Raw genomic sequence first — 22,449 nt, 5'->3', positions numbered from 1 at the left:
CTCTTATTTGAAAAATGGGAAAACTGGGTCCATCAGTAGCTACTTTTCATTCATGTAAGAGTCCTATCACAGATCCTTACACAACCGTAACAAAGAACGCCATGGAGGGATGTATAGTGACATGAAGAATGCTTCAGGAGAAAATGTTAAGTCCTAGAGTGATAGGTACAGCATTAACTCTTTATAGTAACACCATTTTTTATTTTAATTTTTAAAGAAGATTTTATTTATTTGAGAGAGAGCGCAAGCACGAATGGGGGAAAGGCAGAGAGAGGGAGAAGCAGACTCCCTGCTGAGCAAGGAGCCTGATGGAATGTGGGGCTTGATCTTAGGATCCTGGGATCATGACCTGAGCTGAAGGCAGACGCTTAACCACTGAGCCACCGGGGTGCGCCATAAAAAAGATTTATTTATTTAAGAGAGAGAACACGTGCGCATGGGAGAGAATCTCAAGCAGACTCCGTGCTGAGCACGGAGCCCAAGTAGGGCTTGATTCCATGACCCTGAGATCATGACCTGAGCTGAAACCAGGAGTCAGATGTTCAACCGACTCAGCCACCCAGGCATCCCTATAGTAATACCATTTATTTAAAGCTAGAGCCACGTGGGAGGGCTTCTATAACTTCTCTGTCATACCTCCTACCAATCTATATTCCCGATGCTTGAACCTGGGCAGCCTCAGTGTCTGTCTTCAGTCAAAAGCGGCAGAAACGTGGCCATGATTTCTGCAGCCACATTAATGAAGGCAACACAAGCTTCTTCCTGGCTCTCCCTATAGGGGTATATACCTCTGAGCTTCCACAGAGGAATTCTGACCACCCTGGAGACCAAGTGGAGAAGACCATATGAGGACAGAGGTGCCTGAGAGGGCTCTGCTGTTCCAGTCCCAGCTCACTGAGTCCCTTCTCAGCCCAGAAGACAGACAAGCAAGACAGGAAGCCTCAGTGGTTGCTGCCCTGTCACCAACCCGACTGCAATCACAGAGCCCTCAGTCAAGAAGTGCCTGCCTCTTTCAGCCCAGTCAACTCCCAGCCGGAGATACAGTGATGACTGCTGGTTACTGGGCTGGGGATTCCTTACCCAGAAATAGGAGCAAGAAAGGATTCACTTTGAAACAAAACCTATGTAAACATAAATGCACAGAAAAAAGGAGAACTGGTTCTAGAAAGACTTTCCCTTCGGTTTTTACCGTTCTCTGTGGGGATGAGTGAGATTGACAGGGGAAGGGAGAAAGGAGTTTGAATTTTACTTTTCATTTGATATGCTTCTATATAAACCTTTTTCAACAAGCGCACATTTCTTTTGCAATAAAATTAATAATAAAAAGAAATAAAGGCCGCCTAGCTGGCTCAGTGGGCGGAGCAAACAACTCTTGATCTTGGGTTGTGAGTTCAAACCCCATACTGGGTGTAGAGATTACTCAAAAATAAAATTTTAAAAAAACTAAATAAGGGGCGCCTGGGTGGCTCAGTGGCTTAAGCCGCTGCCTTCCGCTCAGGTCATGGTCTCAGAGTCCTGGGATGGAGCCCCGCATCAGGCTCTCTGCTCAGCAGGGAGCCTGCTTCCTCCTCTCTCTCTGCCTGCCTCTCTGCCTGCTTGTGATCTCTCTCTGTCAAATAAATAAATAAAAATCTTTAAAACAACAACAAAAAATACCCTAAATAATAAAATAAATAAAAAAGAAATACATTTTCAACTGCAAAAAAGCACACACACCCAACAATAGAAAGAAAGAGAGGGATGCTTGGGTGTCTCAGTCGGTTAAAATCTAACTTTGGTTCAGGTCATGATTCCAGGGTCCTGGGATCGAGTCCCGCATCAGGATCCTTGCTCAGCGGGAAGTCTGCTTCTCCCTCTCCCCTTGCTCCTCCCCGCTGCTCATGTTCTCTCTCTCTGTCAAATAAATAAAAGCTTAAAAAAGAAAAAAGAAAGAAAGAAGGAAAGGAGAGAGAGTTAACACTCAAATAGACATTAATGGATCAAAAAGCAAATAAAGCCCTTCTCCCAAAGCAAAAGTGATCAATAAAAGCAAGGGCTGATTCTTCAAACTCAACACAATAGACAAATCTCTATCAAGTATGATTGGTATTTACTGGCAAGTACACAATATTGCAAATGAGAAAGTGAGATTTTAAGACGCTATAAAGGAATACTCTCATATAACTAATAGATCTGAATGAAATAAATGACTTTTGGAAAAATATGTGACTAAAAAATCATTCCAAGCCATTGGAAACCAGTACACATACCAAGAGCTAAGTAAAAAACTAAAGTGGTCAAAGAACTATGACCAGGGCGCCTGGGTGGCTCCGTGGGTTAAAGCCTCTGCCTTCTGCTCAGGTTGTAATCTCGGAGTCCTGGGATCGAGTCCCGCATCGGGCTCTCTGCTTGGCAGGGAGCCTGCTTCCTCCTCTCTCTCTGCCTGCTTCTCTGCCTACTTGTGATCTCCATCTGTCAAATAAATAAATAAAATCTTTAAAAAAACAAATATGTGACTAAAAATCAGCATAAAGCTGAAGAGGTCATACCAGGAAGAAACCTTCAAATAAAAAAAAAATTCCTGCTCTAATAAAGTTACAGAAAACAAGAAAAGAACATTAGCCGCCTTATTTTATGAGTAACACAATTCTGACACCGTGAAGGGACAAAGACCTGTGAAATCTAGGCGTATGCTAGAAGAATAATGCGCGATGGCCACTTTGGGTTTATTTTAGGAATGCAGAGATAATATCACAACAGGTAATATCACAAACCTATGTATGAATTCCATTATATTTATGGGATAAAAGAAGATGTTTCAAAAGACGCCCAAAAAAGGGTATGTGATGGCACTGCATGCTCATTTTTAATAAAAACGGGAAATAAATTAGACTGAAACAGTACTTTCTAAACATAAGAGGATCCCTCAGACACCAGCAGCAAGCCTTCACACCTCCTGGTGGCATATGAGAGGCACTGAGCTGAAGAACAGAGCACGGAAATGTACAGAAGCCTCGAGTCACTACACTGTCCACCTGAAACTAATATAATGCTACATGTCTACTAAAATTAAAAAAAAAAAAATTCTACCCTGAGCACAGACACACATATGGAAATTCTTTTTTTTAAGACTTTATTTATTTCACAGAGATCACAAGTAGGCAGAGAGGCAGGCGGGGGGGGGGGGGAGCAGGCTCCCTGCCAAACAGAGAGCCCGATGTGGGGCTCGATCCCAGGACGCCGGGATCATGACCTGAGCCGAAGGCAGAGGCTTTAACCCACTGAGCCACCCAGGAGCCCTAACATATGGAAATTCTATTTAAAACTAAAAAATGAGGTGGCTCAGTGGGTTAAAGCCTCTGCCTTTGGCTCAGGTCATGATCCCAGGATCCTGGGATCGAGCCCTGCACTGGGCTCTCTGCTCAGCGGGGAGCCTGCTCCCCCGCTCTCTCTGCCTACTTGTGATCTAATAAATAAATAAAATCTTAAAAAAAAAAAAACTAAACTAAAAAATGAATGAAACAGCTGACAACTGTCATTTCAGAGGACTTTTCCTAGGTTTCCTCAGACTGTCTCTTAAATGATGGTAATTAACAATAAATAACACTACAGGGAAGGGTAGGTGGTTCGGTCAAGTGTCTGCCTTCAGCTCAAGTTCTGACATCAGGGTCCTGGGATCTAGCCGCGAGTCAGGCTCCCTGCTCAGTGGGGCATCCTCTCCCTCTGCCCTCCCCCTCCCCCTGTGCTTGTGTTTACTCCCTCTGTCAAATAAATAAATAAAATCTTAAACACAAAAAAGGACTGTTACTGACATAAGATAAAGAGATTCAGAGACTAGGCCTTTGGATTTAGAAATAAACCTCAGTGGATTAGGGATAGTTCACACATAATAAAGGTGAAATCTCAGATTAGTAGAAAAATGTACTTGATACATGATACTGAGAAAACTGGTTTAGTGTTTGTAAATGAAACCCAGACTCCCATTTCACACTATGTCAAAATAAATGACAGGCATTACTTAAATGTAAAAAAATAGTTGATTTTTAAAAGTAGGTTAATTTTTAGATGGGGAAGGACTTTCTAAGCACAATACCTTAGAAGGGATAAAGAAAAAGCCCATTAGGGGCGCCTGGGTGGCTCAGTTGGTTGAGCGACTGCCTTTGGCTCAGGTCACGATCCCAGACTTCCAGGGTCAAGTCCCGCATCGGGCTCCCAGGTACTTGGGGAGTCTGCTTCTCCCTCTCACTTTCTCCTCTCTCATGCTCTCTCGCTCTCATTCTCTCTCAAATAAATAAATAAAATCTTTGAAAAAAAGAAAGAAAGAAAGAAAGAAAGAAAGAAAGAAAGAAAGAAAGAAAGAGAAAGAAAGAAAAAAGAAAAAGTCCATTAAATGTGACTGCTGGCCCAGTCAGTAGAGCATGTAACTCTTGATCTCAGGGCTCTGAGTTCCAGCCCCATGGTTGGAGCAGAGATTATGTAAAAACAATCTTTGGGGAAAAGAAATAAATTTGACTGCAAAAAAGCCCTTCTTTCCTTGCAGGGAAAACAGCTGGAAGAAATCAGAAAAAAAACTGAACCAAAATTCTGACAGTTAATATCATTAATCTATAATAAAGTAGAATCTATAATAAATTATATTCTTTATTAATCTATAATAAAGTAGAAAAAATGGAAGACTCAGAAAAATGGGAGGAACAGGAAGGGGGAGTCACAAAAATGGAACCACCAATGGCAAATAAAACATGCAAAAAATACTTGACCTCCAGAGTTTTCAAAAAGGTAAATCTGGTGGGGCACCTGGCTAAATCAGATGGTAAAGCATGTGACTCTTGATCCTAAGATCTTGAGTTAAAGCCCCATGTTGGGCATGAAGGCTACTTTAAAAAATAAATAGGGGCGCCTAGGTGGATCAATTAGTTAAGTGACTTTTTAAAATTAAATAAAAAAAGATATTTTATTTGAGAGAGAGCACACATGTATGTACTCACATGAACAGAGGGAATGGTAGAGAGAGAGGGGGAAAAGCAGACTCCTCATTGAATGGAGAGTCCAACACAGGGCTTGATCCCAGGACCCTGAGATCATGACTGAAGGCAGATGCTTAACTGACACCCTTCAACTGACACTTGATTTCGGCTCAAGTCACGATCTCAGGGTTGTGAGGTCCAGCCCCACGTGGGGCTCCACGCTCAGTGGGGAGTCTACTTGAGATTCTCTCCCTCTCCTCCAATGCATGCACACTCTCTCTTTCTAAGATGAATCTTCAAACAAAACAAAACAAAACAAAACAAACCACCAAAACTAAACATGCTTTAAAAAAATGAAAATTTGAGAGGAGCTGTTTTGGTCTGTGAGATTGAAAAAGATCAAGGTGCTCATCATAACATCGTCACACTGATGTAGGATGTTTACTTTAACACAGAAATTCCATAATTTATCCTAAGGAAATTAATGGACAACAGTGCAAAGAGGCATGAGGATGTTTATAGTACTGTTGTAATACAGAATCAACCTCCGTTAATACAGCCCTGGTTAAATAAATTATGGTACGCTCATCAAATGAATCCAGGCATACATTGTTTTATTACCTTTTGCTTTATTGCACTTCCTAGACACTGCATGTTTACAAGGGGTAGGTCTATGGCAGCCATGTGTTGAATAGGCCTATCAGCACCGTTTTCCGAACAGCATTTTCTCCCGTCTGTGTCACATTTTGGTCATCACCAAAAGTTTGGATTTCAAACTTTTCCTATTACTACATTTGTTATGATGATCTGTGATCATTCATTAGGACTTTCGCTGGAAGCTCAGATGATGGTTAGAATTTTTTTTAGCAAGAAAGTAATTTAAAATTAAGATATGGGGCACCTGGATGGCTCAGTCAGTTAAGTGTCTGTCTTCAGCTCAGGTCATGATCCCGGGGTCCTGGTATTGAGCCCTGCTTTGGGCTCCCTGCTCTGCAGGGATTCTGCTTCTTCCTCTTCCTCTGACCTTCTACCCTGCTTGCACTCCCTCAAATAAATAAATAGAATCTTTAAAAAACACTTTACATTGACTTTTTGTTTAATTTACTTAGCTTAATTTATTTTTATTATTTATTTACACATTGATTTTTTTTAAAGATATGATGCTATCCCACACTTGATAGGCTACAGTATGGTGTAAACATAACTTTTATATGCACTGGGAAACCAAAGGAGATCATGACTCACTCTACTGAGATATGTGATTAATTGCAGTGGTCTGGAACGCAAGTCACACACAGTCTCTCTAAAGTATGCTTCTACTGTGTAGCCATTTAAATAGCACATATCTCTCCTGACATTGAGAGCCACGTGGGACACAGTGTCAAATAAAAAATTACAAAATGGGTGTGCCTGGAATAATCGTATTTTTTGGTTGAAAGAAAGAAAGATCCAAATACCTCTAAAAAAAAAACCACACACACACACACACACACACACACACACACCCCTTTATTCATGTGTTGAAAAGATAGGTATCAAAATGTAACATTAAATCATTCAGCTGTCTCTTGAGGACTAGGATTCTGAGGCGCTGGTTCTTTTCAAAAACACTTCTCTGTATTTTTTGACACATTTCAACATGCAGAAACAAAACCATTGGGGGAAAAATAGGAAGGAGTGGCTTGGGTACGGAGGGATTAGGGGAAGCTTTAGATTCTACAGATCTGAATTTGAACTTGTGGCAGGAAGAAGGCCAGGCAGCGGCCCAGCCATAGCTACATGTGTCTCCCCCACCACTCACTCACTGTCCCTGCCGCTAGGAGTTTAGGCCTCAGTCCTGGTCACCCGCTCCTGGGCAGGTAGAAAGGAGCGCGGTCCTGCTCTGCTCCTTGCTGCCTGCTTTCATTTCATGCCCCCTGCGCCTACTCCCTTCCCCAGCCTCTCCCAACTCTATCCTCTGGTCCACACCCAACCTTGGGGACTTGTCTGCTCCATGTTTTTGATGTCTCCACTCTTGGCCATGTCTAATTCATCTCCTGGATTGTTGCTAGATTGCTCTTTTTCAAATCCGGGCCTGATTATGCCGGCACACTGCTTAAAAACCTCTAACAGCTTCTCAAAGCTCCAGGGACAAAAGCATGGCCGTTAGCATGGTATGAATGGCCTGAAAACTGAGGCTGGCCTCTAACTTAGTAGGTCTCCGTGCCCTGGCCCGGACCCCACCTCAGCACAACACCCGGCACAGCCCTGGAGCAAACACCCTCTGCCATCTGCCCCCAAGAAGGTTGGCCACGCATACACAGACCTGTGTAAAATCCCAGGCCCAGAGAAGGAATTCCACCAAGAGCCAAGACTCCCATCCTACCTGAGAATCCAAGTCTTCTCCTTTCAAGCAGAGATTGGCATCAAGAACATTGAGTCCCACCAGCAGACCGACAATCACCATCCCTTCTTCCTCCATCATTAATGCTTCGGGCTCATAGAACTCACTGCAACAGATTGACACAACAGGCGGCCGGCTGGTCAGGAAGGGAGGTTCACCACCCCTTCTCCCTGACCCGCCCTCCCCTTTCACCCCTCAGTGGATGGGCCAGGCTGCCAGCTTCACCAGGTACCCAGCAACTCTCTGGTGCCACTTCTTGTCCCCGCTTCAAGTGCTGCTCTTTTTTCTCTGGCCCCTCTTCTCTTCCTGTGGTTGAGGATGCGCTCCTCCCGCCTCTAGTCCAAGGCTGACTCCTCTGTCTGGACCCCGGATCTCATCCCCCCCATCTCCTCTTGGCTCCCGTGCTTCTAACCATCACTCTGCCCTGCCTGTCCCCACTGGCGCCTTCTTCCACACTGCAGTGTACTACTATGCCATCAGGAAGCGGGAATCCCACAGCCCCTCACTTCCAAGAATAAAACCCCTCCTTCTTCCCTGTGTCCCGCGGAGCCACACTGGCTCGTTTACTTCCTTACCTCCCAGTCGCCTCCGCCCTTCGCAGGGGGACTCCATTCCCCATCTACTACTGCTCCTGGTCACCAAGGATGTGCTCATTTACCCACTCTGTGTGTGTGTGTGTGTGTGTGTACGCAAGAGAACTCGGTGACTTAAGAATTAGGGTATGAAGTCATGCAGATGAAAGGTACAGAATGGGGAATACAGCCAATGGTATTGTCAGGACTTTGTGTGGCGACAGATGGTAGTGCACTTGTGAGCACAACACAATAGTGTAGACTTGTGGAATCACTCTGTTGCATGCCTGAAACTACCTTAACATTGTGTATCAACTCTACTTCAATTAAAAAAAGTTAGTTCATCAGAACAAAATCTGCACCTCAAAGTTACTCAGTGTAATTGTACTGAAAGCACAAAGTACATGAAGTATTTGAAATCCCTATTTATCATGTAAAGATATGTGCAATAAGCCATGACTTACAAACAATGAAAAATTCTGAGTGGCAGGCCATACTTTTCAACTCAGTCAGACAAAAAACGCTAACTCTAGGGAGAGTCTCCCCTTCCAAATTCCCAGGTTCTAGGAAAATATTCCTTTGTGAGGATTATTTGTGCTTACATGTGAGTATCAAAAACGAACCAGTCATCAATTTCAGGGACAGCCAGTTAGTTGTTATTGATGCTAAGAGATAGAAAATTTTATAAGATGATATGGAATCCTAAAATAGGTAACAAAGGTATTCTCTCTTATAAAAGGCAGGTTTTTATACTTTAAAATTGTCCACTGCCTCTAGTTTTAAAGGCATTTTCCCCCTATTATCAATAAATCTAATACATACCGTATCATTGAAGTTTAATAGAGTGGGTTGCCTGCTTCTTAATCTTAGGTATTTCTGAAGAATTATCTTTGAAAAGGCTTTTCCAAATGAAAAGCAGTAGGAATCTTCATTCAAAATGACTTTCAGATACCCAAGTTCGAAAAATGAAATACTCTTTAAAAACTAAGCCACATGGGACACCTGGTGGCTTAGTCATTAAGCGTCTGCCTTCAGCTCAGATCATGCTTCCAGTGTCCTGGGATCCAGCCCTGCGTCAGGGATCCCTACTCAGCAGGTAGCCTGCTCCCACTCCCCCTGCTTATGTTTCCTCTTTTGCTGTGTCTCTCCCTGTCAAATAAATTAATAAAATCTTTTTAAAAATCTTAAAAAATAAAAAAATTACAATTAAAATCTTAAAAATAAAAACCCTAAAACCAAGCCACAGGATGTTTATGATGAACAATAACTCAAATAAAAGCGGTGTACATCATATACTCCTGTTTTAATTCCAAATCATTTCCAGAACGATGTTCTAAGTATTTACAAAGCAAAAGACAAGCAAAGACAGGAGGTAAAATACCTTAAGAGATGTTTATTGTCTATGAGCACTTTCAGATAATCTGCCAGTTTCTTCTGCATGAGTGCAAGATACAGCCAGGCTCTGCCTCTTCCCACAGCCGTCCTGGAATTCAGTGAAGCAGCAAACTGTTAAAGCATGACATCAAAAACCCCCAAGTCCCCAATTTAGCTGAAGAGAGACACGTATTCCCGCATGTACGTGCATGTGAACACAGGGAAGACCGTGGGAATAGCAGCTTTGGGGCCCAGATACAGCAAAGTCTGGGAAGGCCCAGAAAATAGCTTTCTGCAAACCTCTGGGTACAGTTCGAATTTTGTATCACGGACATGTATTTCTGGTTTGTTTTGAGGAGAGAAAAAAACTCTCAAGCCACAAAAAAATCCGATTTCTGGAATAAATACAATTAGATAAAACATGGCACAGATTCATAAAATTTCACATGGGGCCAGGAAATAGCTGATTAGTATACTGCATAAACATTTCTTCAAAAGATTAATATATAGGGGTGCCTGGGTGGCTCGGTTGTTAAGCGTCTACCTTCAGCTCAGGTCATGATCCCGGGGTCCTAGAATCGAGCCCTGCATTGGGCTCCCTGCTCTGCTGGGAAGCCTGCTTCTCCCTCTCCCATCTCCCTCTGCTTGTGTTCCCTCTCTCACTGTGTGTCTCTGTGAAATAAATAAATAAAATCTTAAAAAAAATTAATATTTGGAACATAGTGTTTGTTGATGTGTTGAAGTCTCACGTCCCTAGGCATTAGCTCAAAGGTGAAACTTTATTTTTAATTGTGGCAAAATACACAGAACATAAAAATTCACCTTCTTACATGTACACTTCATTAGCATTTAGTATGTTCATGCTGTTGTGCAGCCGGTCTCAAAGAGGTAATTTGGGAAAGGCCTGCTCTAAGCATCAGAAGAAACCCAAAAGCCTCCCAGCTGTGGACCTAACACTGCTTGGGGAAAGAAAGATTCTGTTCCAGGCAGAGTGACAGCATCTGTGACCTCCGAGAAAGTAGTCGAGGCGCTCCTGTAATCAGTGTCTGCACCAAAGAGAGCTATGGGGGCCGCTTCCAGGAGCCAGGCCCGTAAGGGTTAATCCAACTCCATCAGTACAAAAGGCTTTGAAGTCCTCCCCTCCCCACTCCCAAATAAATGAGCTTAAATTGGAGTAAAAAGGAAAGGAAGTAAAGAAAAAAAAGATACTGACTGTTGGCAATGATGATGCACCACACTTCCAGCCAGTGATTTGATCAGGGTATCAAAACTCGAGATCTAATAATGTGTGGTAAGGAAATAATTCAGAATGCACATAAAAATGTATGTGTGGAGAAAGTCTGCCACACTCCTCAGATAATGAAAAACTGAAGAAAAGCACAAGGCCCAAAGGGGAGTTAAGAAGATGAGCTCCATAAAGGAATGCTATGTGGCCATTTCAAAAATGATGTTGTGGGGACACGTGGGTGGCTCAGTCGATTAAGTGCCTGCCTTCGGCTCGGGTCATGGTCCCAGGGTCCTCAGATCCAGCCCCGCGTTGGGCTCCCTGCTCAGAGGGGGTGTGTTTGTCCTCTGCCTCCCCCTCCACCTTCCCCAACTAGTGCTCTCTCTCAAATAAATAAATAACAATCTTAAAACAACAACGAACAAATAAACACCACCCATGAACTTGAAAACAGTGAAAAACCTTGGGTGATGGGGTCATACTATGTAAGATATTTTCATTTCAATTAGGGGAAACTGAACTTGAGGGAGATTCCTCAGGATACAAACATACCCTGCCAAGTTTCAAACTACGCTTCCACCCCCCAAATTTTAGAACTTTTTAAACTATTTAATGAAATAGGAAAAAAGAAAAGTCCTTCCCAACACGGCCCCTGGTGAGGCTACTTCTCTGCAGGCATCAAGAGAAGGGAACTATTGTGTTTTTCCGTCTCGGGAAGACAGGGGAGGATTTCGGACAGCCTGTCACCTCTTCATAGCCAAAGAGTTAAGAAGGGAACAGAGGTAGTGGGTTTGGCAGACAGTGAGCTCTTTGTTAATACAAGACTTCAAACCTGCCTCTCATGCTGAACTGGAAACAGAGGTCTGAGTGTGGGAGAAGGGACAACCCCGGTCTGGCAATCTGAATGCACTGGGACTCCGCAGCGGGACTCCATCAACCACCCCCCCCCCCCCCCCTGCCCCGGCCTCACTCAGAAGGAGGGAGCTGGATGGAAGGGGTGGGCAGAAGGACCACAGAAGGAGCTGCTGAAACAAGGCAGAAGTGGAAAGCGCCTGAGAGCTCATCAAATAGTATCTGAAAGTTGTCATGGTGCAAAAGGCTTTCATCTTCTGTGGGCTAGGCTCAAGGGCTGAATTAGGGACAGGGACTGAGGCTTCAATTTCACCTTGAGAAGACCGCACGGGGCTCTGCAGCAATGGAAGTCAATGGGACTTAGAGGCTTCCAGAATCCCACAGACCTGTGTTCTCTTCGTGGCTCCACCACTCACTTGCCAAGGAGCCTTGGGCAGGTTACTTAGCTGCTGAACCGTGCTTAACAGCTTTCCTGGAGGCTTTGTTGTGAGGAATTCAATGAGATCCTGAAATGTCCTTAGCACAATGCCTGGGACATGGCAGGCCCCTAGTAAATGCTGGAGATTATTATCTGAAAACAGAACAGGCTGCCTCCCCAGGAGAAGCATCTGAGACTGGACAGTGGTATCCCCCTGCAGGAGACTGCACAGTGCTATTTGAATGGGCCTAGGGATCTCTAGGTCCCCTTTTAAATGTCAACTTCATGATGATGCCTTGTTTTTATTCTGTCAAGTTTTTAAATTTTGAGCCTATGCATGGGGATCCCAAGGGCGAACTCCGATATGGTAAATGATTTGTCTCACCTTTTCACAAATGTCCCATATCCCAGAAGCTAAAATCTGGCCTGAACTATATTCTGAAAACTGCCCAGATGCATCCAAAACTCAGATTCCAGGGGCCTGATGATGACCCTTTTACTTTTGTAACTGCTTCTCAGGTAACAGTATCTTTTCTCCCTCTCTCTCTTTTAAGGTAATCTCTATGCCTAACATGGGGGCTTGAATTCATGACCTGAGATCAAGAGTCGCGTGTTCTCCTAACTGAGCCAGCCAGCTGCCTCATAACACCTTTTCAAACTACATGACCTAAGTGTGACCTACAGGTCCCCATCTTAAAGATAAGGAAACTGAGGCTTAGGGAGGAACAAATCTTGCTCAACATCTTGAGGATAATGAGTAGCAGAGCTGAGACTAAAGTTTAAATGGAGTGTGGCTCATATTACCATTTGTTCTAAATTAGAAAAAGTTTTAGCAGCAAGGAATTGAGAAATGGGTAAATATGAGGGAGCTGGCTTTTTTTTTTTTTTTTTTTTTAAAAAACATTAAATCAGGGCACCTGGATGGCTCAGTGGGTTAAAGCCTCTGCCTTCGGGTCATGATTCCAGGGTCCTGGGATCGAACCCCGCATCGGGCTCTCTGCTTGGCAGCAAGCCTGCTTCCCTTCCTTTCTCTCTGCCTACTTGTGATCTCTGTCTGTCAAATAAATAACAAATAAAATCTTTAAAAAAAAAAAAAAGAAAAAACAAACATTAAATCAGTGTTAGCTACTTCTCACTCACTTTAATTCTGGCAGGTTTCTGACGCTAGTGGCTATATCCGATGCTTCTGGGCAAAGTTTCTCCACCAGCTCCAAAGGACCGAAGAAAGATTTATTTTGGCCAATAAAGCTCTTCTTAACTAAAAGGGAAAACAAAAGTGTTATTCACAAGAGCGGGTTGCAAAATGTCCTCAGGCGCCCACAGTTTCTCTCCCAAAAGCCAAATGGACAATGCAACACAGCTCTACTGCTTAACCCCGATTTAGTCCTGGGGACTCAGAGATGTCAGGTAACAAATGAGCTCTCCCTTCCTCCGGTGACAGGGTTTCTGTGATACCCTGACTATATATGCTTACTCTAAGTATTTATTGCCCATGAAATCAAACAAACAAACAAATAAATTTATACACACATATACAATATATATATATCCTTCCCCTTTCTCCCTTCTACCTGATGTCAACATCAATGCTGGATTTCAAATCATCACCAGCATCCCTCATCTGAATTGCTGCCAATAAGCTGCTAATGGGTCTCCTTGCTCCTAAGAGGGACACCTCGTCACTCTCCACTCCCTCACAATCTCTTCACACACATAGAAGTTCTTCTAAAGGTAGCTCAGTTGGTTAAGTGCCAGCCTTGAGCTCAGGTCATGATCTCAGGGTCCTGGGATCGAGCCCTGTATCGAACTCCCTGCTCAGAGGGGAGCCTGTTTCTCCCTATCCCTCTGCTGCTGCTCCTAATTGTGCTATCAAATAAATTAAATCTTTAAAAAAAAAAAGGAAGTTCTCTTAAAAATGTTAAGTCAGGCCATATTTTTCACTTTGCTTAAAATCCTCCAGATACACTTACAACACAATCCACCTCCTCACATGACCTGCCAAAGGCTATGACCCAACCTTCTCCTGCCCCCCAATCCATTTCCCTGACCTCATCTCCTCCCATTCTCACTCTGAGCCCACTGGCATCTTCCTCAAACCAATCCTCGTCTCACCCGGGGCTTCTGCCTATCCGTTTCTTCCCCCACTAAGGAATGCTCTTGCCCCAAATCTTGGCACAGCTAACTCTTTCTCCTTTGGGTCTCAGCTCACAGTTCACCTCCCCAGTAAGACCTCACCTCTCACTCTAGCTGAAACGCTTGCTGCTTCCTTGAATTTGTGGCGTTTTGTAATTTCATTTCTGCGTTCATCGTCTGTCTGGTCCCCTAGACCTGTGCGGTCCCCTAGAGTCACTGAGTACTGTGTGCTCTTAAGCACCTGAAATGTAGCCAGTGCAACTGAGATGTGGTATAAAACACCTGGTGGGTTTTTAAGCCTTAGTAGAATAAAGAAAAATGTAAAATACCTCATCAATAAGGATTTTAATCACTGACTTTGTTAAAAATCATAATATTTTGGATATACTGGGGTCAATAAAATGTGTTCTAAAAATTTATTTCACCTGTTTCTTTTTACTTTTCCTTTCTTTTTTTATTTAACAAAGATTTTTATTTATTTATTTGACAGACAGAGATCACAAGTAGACAGAGGTCACAAGTAGGCAGAGAGGCAGGCAGAGAGAGAGAGAGAGGAGGAAGCAGGCTCCCCGCTGAGCAGAGCCCCGATGTGGAGCTCGATCCCAGGACCCTGAGATCATGACCTGAGCAGAAGGCAGAGGCTTGAACCCACTGAGCCATCCAAGCGCCCCGTCCTTTTTTTTTTTTTTTTTAACGTGGCTATCAAAACACTAAAAATTGCACAAGTACCTTGCGTGGCATTTCCCCTGGCTAGTGCCCCTCTCCGGGTCGGGTCTGGCGTGCTGGAACCCCCCCCCCCGCGTCTGTTTTGACCCCGCCGTTACTCCAGCACCCAGAACAAGGCTCGGCACTGATGAATACATGCGGAGTAAACAGCTGGCCCGAACTCCCCCGCCCCGAAGGCCCCCTCAAGCTCACCTTTCAGCCCGTGTTTGAGGCAGTGCTCCATCACTACGAAGAACTGCTGCAGGGGGGCATGGTCCGCATCCAGGCTGCGGCCCAGGCTCAGGGCGGACTGCAGCAAGACTTTGACGCTGAGTTTCATCATGTGCATCAAGTTGGCACGCTCCTCCATCATCTGGCACCTGGAAGCTGTGGGGGCACAAACAGGGACAGCCTGGTCAGTGGACTGAGGGTGGTCCAGGGTGAGGAGGCTGGAAGATCCGCCTGGCGCGGGGCCAGGCGATCAGCTCCGAGCGCGGACGTGTGGTTGGACGGATAAATGGACTTCGTAGTCAACCGGCCTTTGAACCCAGGAGGTCACGGCTGCACCTGTGCAGCCTGAGCCGCGGGTCAGTCTCGGGAGACCTCTCCCAGGCGGCTCCGCGCGTTGCCAGGGCGACGGCTCTACTAAGACTCGTCGCGATTGGCGTTTTCCACACCTTTTCGACCAATGGAAGGGGGCATACTCCAGGAAGCCCCGCCCACAAGTGGTCCTCCCCTGGACATTCCGATTGGACGGACTCAGTCAGAGGCCACGCCCACGAAGCTCACGGGCGCCATTTTGCGTTCTCGGCGCGGGTGGCCTTGTCCCGAGCCTCCCTAGACGGCTCTCTGAGCTTGTTCCTTTGTCCGACGGTGTCAACCCAAGTGCGTTTGGGAAAGCCTCTGCCCCTGAGCTCCAAACTCAAATTCTCACTGCCTAGCTTTAGCCCACAGTGGGTGGGCAATACGAGTTCGACCCTTTTTTGTGGTATGTGAAACCGGTACAATCAGAACTCAGCTACGTTTCCATTTCAATCCTATTAACGCTGTCTTGGTTTTGAGAGTAAAAAGTTTGTGGGCCGTCGGCATCAGATACCCATGACAAATGTTTGCCACGTGTCCCCCTCATGCCAGAAAGCTGCCAGCCTAGAAATTAAAAATGCATACTCCAAGCGATTAACCGCGTCCTGGGAGAAAAAACCACCCCGCGCACGCCCCTCCGCACCTGCCCAACATCTAGTCTGAAACATTGGCCGGCCAGATGGTGGTGGTGGTGGGGTGGGGATCGTAGTGGCTTTTCATGTTTATTGTCTCCTTGGATTCTGTGAATCCTTGTGATCTGTGTATTTTGTATAAATTAATATTGATACTAATCCTTTGCTTATAGCTGTTTGATTTCACGGTCATTGATTAATACAACCAAAAAGATAGTTTAAAAGAGGGCACACATGGGGGGAGGGGGGGGTTGGGAGAAAGGGGGTGGGGTTATGGACATTGGGGAGGGTATGTGCTTTGGTGAGTGCTGTGAAGTGTGTAAACCTGGCGATTCACAAACCTGTACCCCTGGGGATAAAAATATATGTTTATAAAAAATAAAAAAAAAATTATAAAAATAAAAGAGGGCACACATGGAGAGCTGAATCGAGAAGTAATGTATTATGGTGAACTGATAATAAAGGTATTACGTAAACATTACTGAGACCTGAGACAGCCTGGGACTACACATTCTAAAAAATCTGACACCCACAAAGACAGCTACTGGGAAAGAAAAGTTGGTGGGAACATTTCATCAGAGGAAAATGGGTTGATTAAAGGGGTAGGGGCGGTATAATTATTTTTAAATTTAGAGAGAATCCTATATATTAAATGTATAAATTTGAAAGCATTAATGAGCGGGAGATCGGCATAGAAAAGAAAAATTGTAAAAGCCTCATCACGAGGAGGGAGAAACCCTAAACGGACCAATAAAGACCTGCAATCTGCAAAGATTGACTGCTCAAGAAGCCACCACGCCTAGGTCTGCAAACCACCGCTCTGCTCCTCGGAATGCAGAGCCAGGATTATGCGGAGCCAGGATTTCGCAGCGCCCTGCAAGCCCAAATGTTTGCGGGAGATGCGTTTCCAGCCCCCGAGGTTTCACCCTCTGAAACAGGGTTTCAACCAACTCTATTTTCACTTCATTCTGTACTTTCTAATTAAGTTCCTTCCTGCTTATCTCTTACGTACCCGCAAGAGTCTGCGGGCCAGGCGTCCCCTGATGGGAACCAAACTACCATATGGACTATTCTGAGCCAGCAAGACTTCGTGTGTGACTGACCCCAAGACAAGGATGGACGCGGCCTTTACTGCCCACCGGCCTGTACTCACCGACCTCTGCCCCCACATTTTCCTTACAGAAATATAGAGTATTTTCAGCACTTTGTAGCCCACCTTTGAGATGCTACTCCCCCTCACTGCAGTAAATTCGTTTCTTCGCTCACCACCCCTCCTCCCTCCGCCAGTGGCTGAACCTGGTCTGTTTGGGACCGCCCCCCCCCTCCCGCCCCCCAAGGTGTTCCTGCATTCCTGCGGCCTGGTTACAGATTCACTCCCTATCCCACATCTTCCTCTTGATGTGCCTGATGACGGAGCAGAAGGCTCGCTGAGGACAGGACACAAGCTCATACCCTGCCCCCAGCAGGCTACCCACCCTCCCCGACACTCCAGGCTGCCCTAAAACTAAGGAAAGGGAAAAACAAATGGTTAACTGATAAAGATCACAGTCCTTTATAGGACAGGGGTCTTGTGGAGCAGTTTACCACTGTCCTAGAGATTTACAAGACAAAAGCATCCTGTTACTAACAGCCTAATATCCAGAGACCCAAAGACTCAATTTCCTGGAGCCCTAACATCACCCTCTCCTCCGTGGCAATGTGGGAAACAAAGGCAAAAGGGAATGTAAATAAAATTAAATTTCCTCATTACCTGTAGCCCCACTGACAAACACTAGAGGCAGGCACAGTCTAATACTCCTCTGGGAAACTCCCAACTGTCTCAACACCAATGCTTTCCTAGAGGGAAAAGCAACCTTAGTTTGACAATAGCAAGGCCTGCAGTATCCCGAGTCTTCTTTAGCATATGGAAGTCCTTTTGGACACCTCCCTTTGTCATCCCCCCTCCCCCCACATATGTGTCAAGCCACTCCGCACAGCCCCAGTGCTGCAGCTCTTTCAGCCTACCTGTCCTATCCCATGAAAAATCACCTTTTTGCACCAAAGTCGTCTCAAGAATTCTTCCGTGGCCATTGGCTCCAGGCCTCACCAACTACGCTACTCAAAACCACATCACACCCACTTGGGGTCCAGGGAGTCCCACACAGCCAAGTGGAGATTAAGCCTCCTTTGATGATTCAAGTCACCCAAAACATGAAAGCCTTCCAACCTCTTGTTGCTTTATTGTACTTAGTTAAGGAAAGCTGGTCTTGAGGGAGGGGGACGGTTTCTAGCTCTCTGCTGGCTAGCCTGAATTCAGAAAATTAAACACTTTTTTCTCCCACAGATATATGTAATCAATTAGTCCATCTCAATACTCCTCCCTGAGATGCACCATTAACTTGAAGGATGTGGTGCTCGCTTCGGCAGCACATATACTAAAACTTGAAGGATGTGTTCCATAAATTAGATGGGCTCTATAAATTAGATTGGCTCTAATAAATTACAGCTCCATGTTTTTTAAGAAAATGGATTTGAAGTACACATAAACTAAATCCTTTTGTCAAAAAATACTGCGTTGGCAAAGGTATAATGAAATAAGCAACATTCACGTGTCGCCAACTGTTCTGAGTGTTCTGGGTTAAACGGTAGCTACTGAAAGAATTACAAGTATAATTTCCATTTGATAAGTCTTGGTAAAGGCTTTTTGGGGGGAACATTTTGAGGCTGGGAAATTTAATATGATTGGGTAGCATCTTTTTGAAAGTCAGGTGATTTTCATTTGTTTTAAACAAAAATAAAGGAACAAAAAATAATTTTTGACAATAGATCAAGGTGACTTGGGGCATATAACTTGGAAGGGATTCAAAAGCTTGACAACGTTACTAAAACAAAACTATCCATTTCTATTTCCTGTTTATATGAACCAGAGTTCTCTATTAAAAAACAAACAAACCAGGTGTTGGGAAAATTGGACAGCCACATGCAGAAAAATGAAATTGGACCATTTCCTTACACCACACACAAAAATAGACTCAAAATGGATGAAGGACCTCAATGTGAGAAAGGAATCCATCAAAATCCTTGAGGAGAACACAGGCAGCAACCTCTTCGACCTCAGCCACAGCAACATCTTCCTAGGAACATTGCCAAAGGCAAGGGAAGCAAGGATGAAAATGAACTATTGGGATTTCATCAAGATCAAAAGCTTTTGCACAGCAAAGGAAACAGTTAACAAAATCAAAAGACAACTGACAGAATGGGAGAAGATATTTGCAAAGGACATATTGATGAAGTTCTAGAACCTAGGTGAGGTTTGGTGGGCTGAGGTCCGGAGCCGATGACCAAGAAAGAATTCTTGAGACATCTTTGGTGCAAAATGGTAGTTTATTAAAGCACGGGGACAGGACCCGTGGGCAGGCAGAGATGCGGCCGCCCCGGGTTGTGAGGGGTGGTTGGTTATATACGCAGGAGTTGGGTAGGTGAGGACAAAGGGGTATTCAGAAGGGCTATTGGGGCAAAGAATACTATCAGGATATTATATTAAAGGCTTAGTTACTATCAAGTAAAGACAATTGGGAGTCTCCTGGTGGAATGTTACATTCCTGCCATCAAGCATCCTTGTTAATGAGATTTAGGTTTAGAAGAAATTTAACTTTATTTACTTTTCCTTCTCCCTCCACCTCCTTCGGTTTTTATGGAGGGGAGGGTGATATTAGGCTTGAGAAACTGAGTTCTGTGTCTTTGGAATTTGGGCTATTGATAAGGTAACTTCTTTGTTTGTAAATCTCAAGGACATTTGCAAACCAAGGGAGACTCCTGTCTTGTAGAATTGTGATCTTAGCAAGTTAACTATTTATCATTTTATGGCAGTCAGGGGTGCCTGAGGAATGCTACACCTATGGAGGGGAGCCGATGAAGGAGGGGGGTGCAAGGCGCCAGCTTTTGCTTTGTCCTCAGCCAGCCTCCTGTTCCCTCATCAATATCAGATAAGGGCTAGTACCCAAAATCTATAAAGAGCTTATCAAACTCAACACCAAAGAACAAATAATCCAATCAAGAAATGGGAAGAGGACATTTCTGTGAAGAAGACATCTAGATGGACAACAGACACATGAAAAAGTGCTCAACATCACCCCGCATCAGGGATACAAACGAAGTGTTTGTAAAGATACAAATGTAGTGATCCAAAGGGGCATGTGCACCCGAATGTTTATAGCAGCAATGTCCACAATAGCCAAACTATGGAAAGAACCTAGATGTCCATCAACAGATGAATGGATAAAGATGTGTATATATACACAATGGAATACTATGCAGCCATCAAAAGAAATGAAATCTTGCCATTTGCGACAATGTGGATGGAACTAGAGCATATCATGCTTAGCGAAATAAGTCAAGCAGAGAAAGACAACTATCATATGATCTCCCTGATATGAGGAAGTGGAGATGCAACATGGGGGGTTAAGGGGGTAGGAGAAGAATAAATGAAACAAGATGGGATTGGGAGGGAGACAAACCATAAGTGACTCTTTTTTTTTTTTTTTTAAAGATTCTATTTATTTGACACAGAGAGAGAAATCACAAGTAGGCAGAGAGAGAGAGAGGGGAGGAAGCAGGCTCCCTGCGGAGCAGAGAGCCCAACATGGGGCTCGATCCCAGGACCCTGGGACCACGACCCGAGCCGAAGGCAGAGGCTTTAACCCACTGAGCCACCCAGGGGCCCCTTTTTTTTTTTTTTTTTTTTTTTTTTTTTTTTTTTTTTTTTCCATAAGTGACTCTTAATCTCACAAAACAAACTGAGGGTTGCTGGGGGGAGGAGGGTTGGGAGAAGGGGGGTGGGGTTATGGACATTGCGGAGGGTATGTGCTTTGGTGAGTGCTGTGAAGTGTGTAAACCTGATGATTCACATACCTGTACCCCGGGGGGATAAAAATATATGTTTATAAAAAATAAAAAATTAAAAAGAAAAAAAAACAAAAAATGGGAATAAAATTGATGCTGAGTCCCATCATATTTTATCTGTGAATCATATATGTTCATCTCTGGATATATGCTAATGAAAAAACCAAAGCAGCCCATTAAGAGAAACAATAACAAGAAAAGTTTATAGTATTTATGTATAAAAGTTATATCCTTATGTCAACTTTGTATTTCTTATTTTAATGATAATTCATTCCACAAGAAAACTTTTATAAGAGAGAGCTTTAGTTACAAAAAAAGTTTATTGAATTTTACTTTTTTTTTTAAGGAGTAAAAGGGAAAATGTACAGTTTTCAGGGGCTCCTGGCCGGCTCAGTTGGTAGAGCATGTGACTGGATCTTGGGCTTGGTTTGAGTTGCACGCTGGGTGTAGAGATTACGCAAAAGAAAAATCTTTTTAAAAAAAAAGTAAAGTTTTCAGGGGCACCTGGCTGGCTCAGTGGGTTAAAGCCTCTGCCTTCAGCTCAGGTCTTGATCCCAGGGTCCTGGGATGGAGCTCCACATGGAGCCCCGCAACGGGCTCTCTGCTTGGCGGGGAGCCTGCTTCCCTTCCTCTCTCTCTCTGCCTGCCTCTCTGCGTACTTGTGATCTCTGTCAAATAAATAAAATCTTAAAAAAAAAAAGTAAAGTTTTCAAATAACTTATTTATATTTAAGATGGATGGTAGTACTTATCAAATCATTTAGGTATTTATATACCACTTAAAAAATGATGTAATGCTTTTATTTTAAAAAGCTAATATTTACAGTATACCAGAAAACAAACTTTAAAATTATGATGAAGAATTTTATATGTTAACCTTAAAAGCTGATGACTTCTTGTAGGGGGTTATGTGAGCAAAAAACATGAAGACTAGTGTTTTAGGTCACCAGAAGTAGGCGGCAGTGGCTTCTGTTGATGTAGGAAAGACATTGGGGTTCAGAGCCAATGGCCAGGAAAGAATTCCTGATCCATCTTTGATGCAAAATGGTGGTTTTATTAAAACATGGGAACAGGACCCATGGGCACTGGGGTTTTCTACACTTTTAAGTTGGGAGGGGATTAGGGATAGTGTAAGTTTGTAAGGAATTTTAGAAGCAAGGTTTCCAGGACCTTGAGTGGGCTAGCTGTTTTTGGGAAAAGGTCATTTATTACCATCTAATAAAACCTTAGTCATGAGACCCTTCAGATGTATATCATGGGCTATATGCTTAGGGGGATGACTGCCAACACGTATCTTGGGTGGGGGTGGGGAGCTTCCAAAGGAATTTTTGTATTTTAAAGTAGACTTACAGGACAGGGGGTTGGGTTAAGACGGTCTTTTGTCCTTAGCAGAGTATCAACATTGAGACAGCAGAGTTCCTAGAAGAACGTCACTGGGCCTGTTTCAAGGACTTGTCTGTGGGCTTCAGGTAGGAAGGAAATTTAATTTTTCTTTGTTCCCCACATCACTATCACCGTTCCTGGGTACATGGCTGTGTTCTGCAGTCATCCCACACATCCCTCTGCTCCACGACTCACCTGTTCCCATCCATGCTCAATTTAGAGAGCTATGGAATGGATCTTTGAGCCATTCCATCTCTCAAGTTTACTGGCTTTGTGACTTTGGCCAAGCTATTCACCTCTCTAAGCTTCATTAATAATAGTTCAGCATGGGGCACCTAGGTGGCATAGTCATTAAGCGTCTGCC

General features: G+C 44.1%; 1 protein-coding gene across 4 annotated transcripts in view; it reads right to left on the bottom strand.

Annotated features, from left to right (window-relative positions):
* Positions 1–22,449, bottom strand: part of RUFY1 (RUN and FYVE domain containing 1) — a 67,521-nt gene that overhangs the window by 41,540 nt on the left and 3,532 nt on the right. For all 4 annotated transcript variants that reach the window (XM_045069290.1, XM_004759016.3, XM_045069289.1 and 1 more), the window contains exons 2-5: positions 14,822–14,995; positions 12,911–13,028; positions 9,283–9,384; positions 7,312–7,435 (exon numbers count right to left, since the gene is read on the bottom strand). In XM_045069290.1, the coding sequence (XP_044925225.1) occupies positions 7,312–7,435; positions 9,283–9,384; positions 12,911–13,028; positions 14,822–14,995 (518 nt within the window). The remainder of the gene's footprint in view (positions 1–7,311; positions 7,436–9,282; positions 9,385–12,910; positions 13,029–14,821; positions 14,996–22,449) is intronic.

This window comes from Mustela putorius, unplaced genomic scaffold (genome assembly GCF_011764305.1).
Source record: "Mustela putorius furo isolate JIRA1106 unplaced genomic scaffold, ASM1176430v1.1 tig00003923_pilon_pilon_pilon, whole genome shotgun sequence".
NCBI classification, from domain to species: domain Eukaryota; kingdom Metazoa; phylum Chordata; class Mammalia; order Carnivora; family Mustelidae; genus Mustela; species Mustela putorius.
Note: the sequence above shows the minus strand (reverse complement) of the source record. Positions and strands in the feature narration are given on the sequence as shown.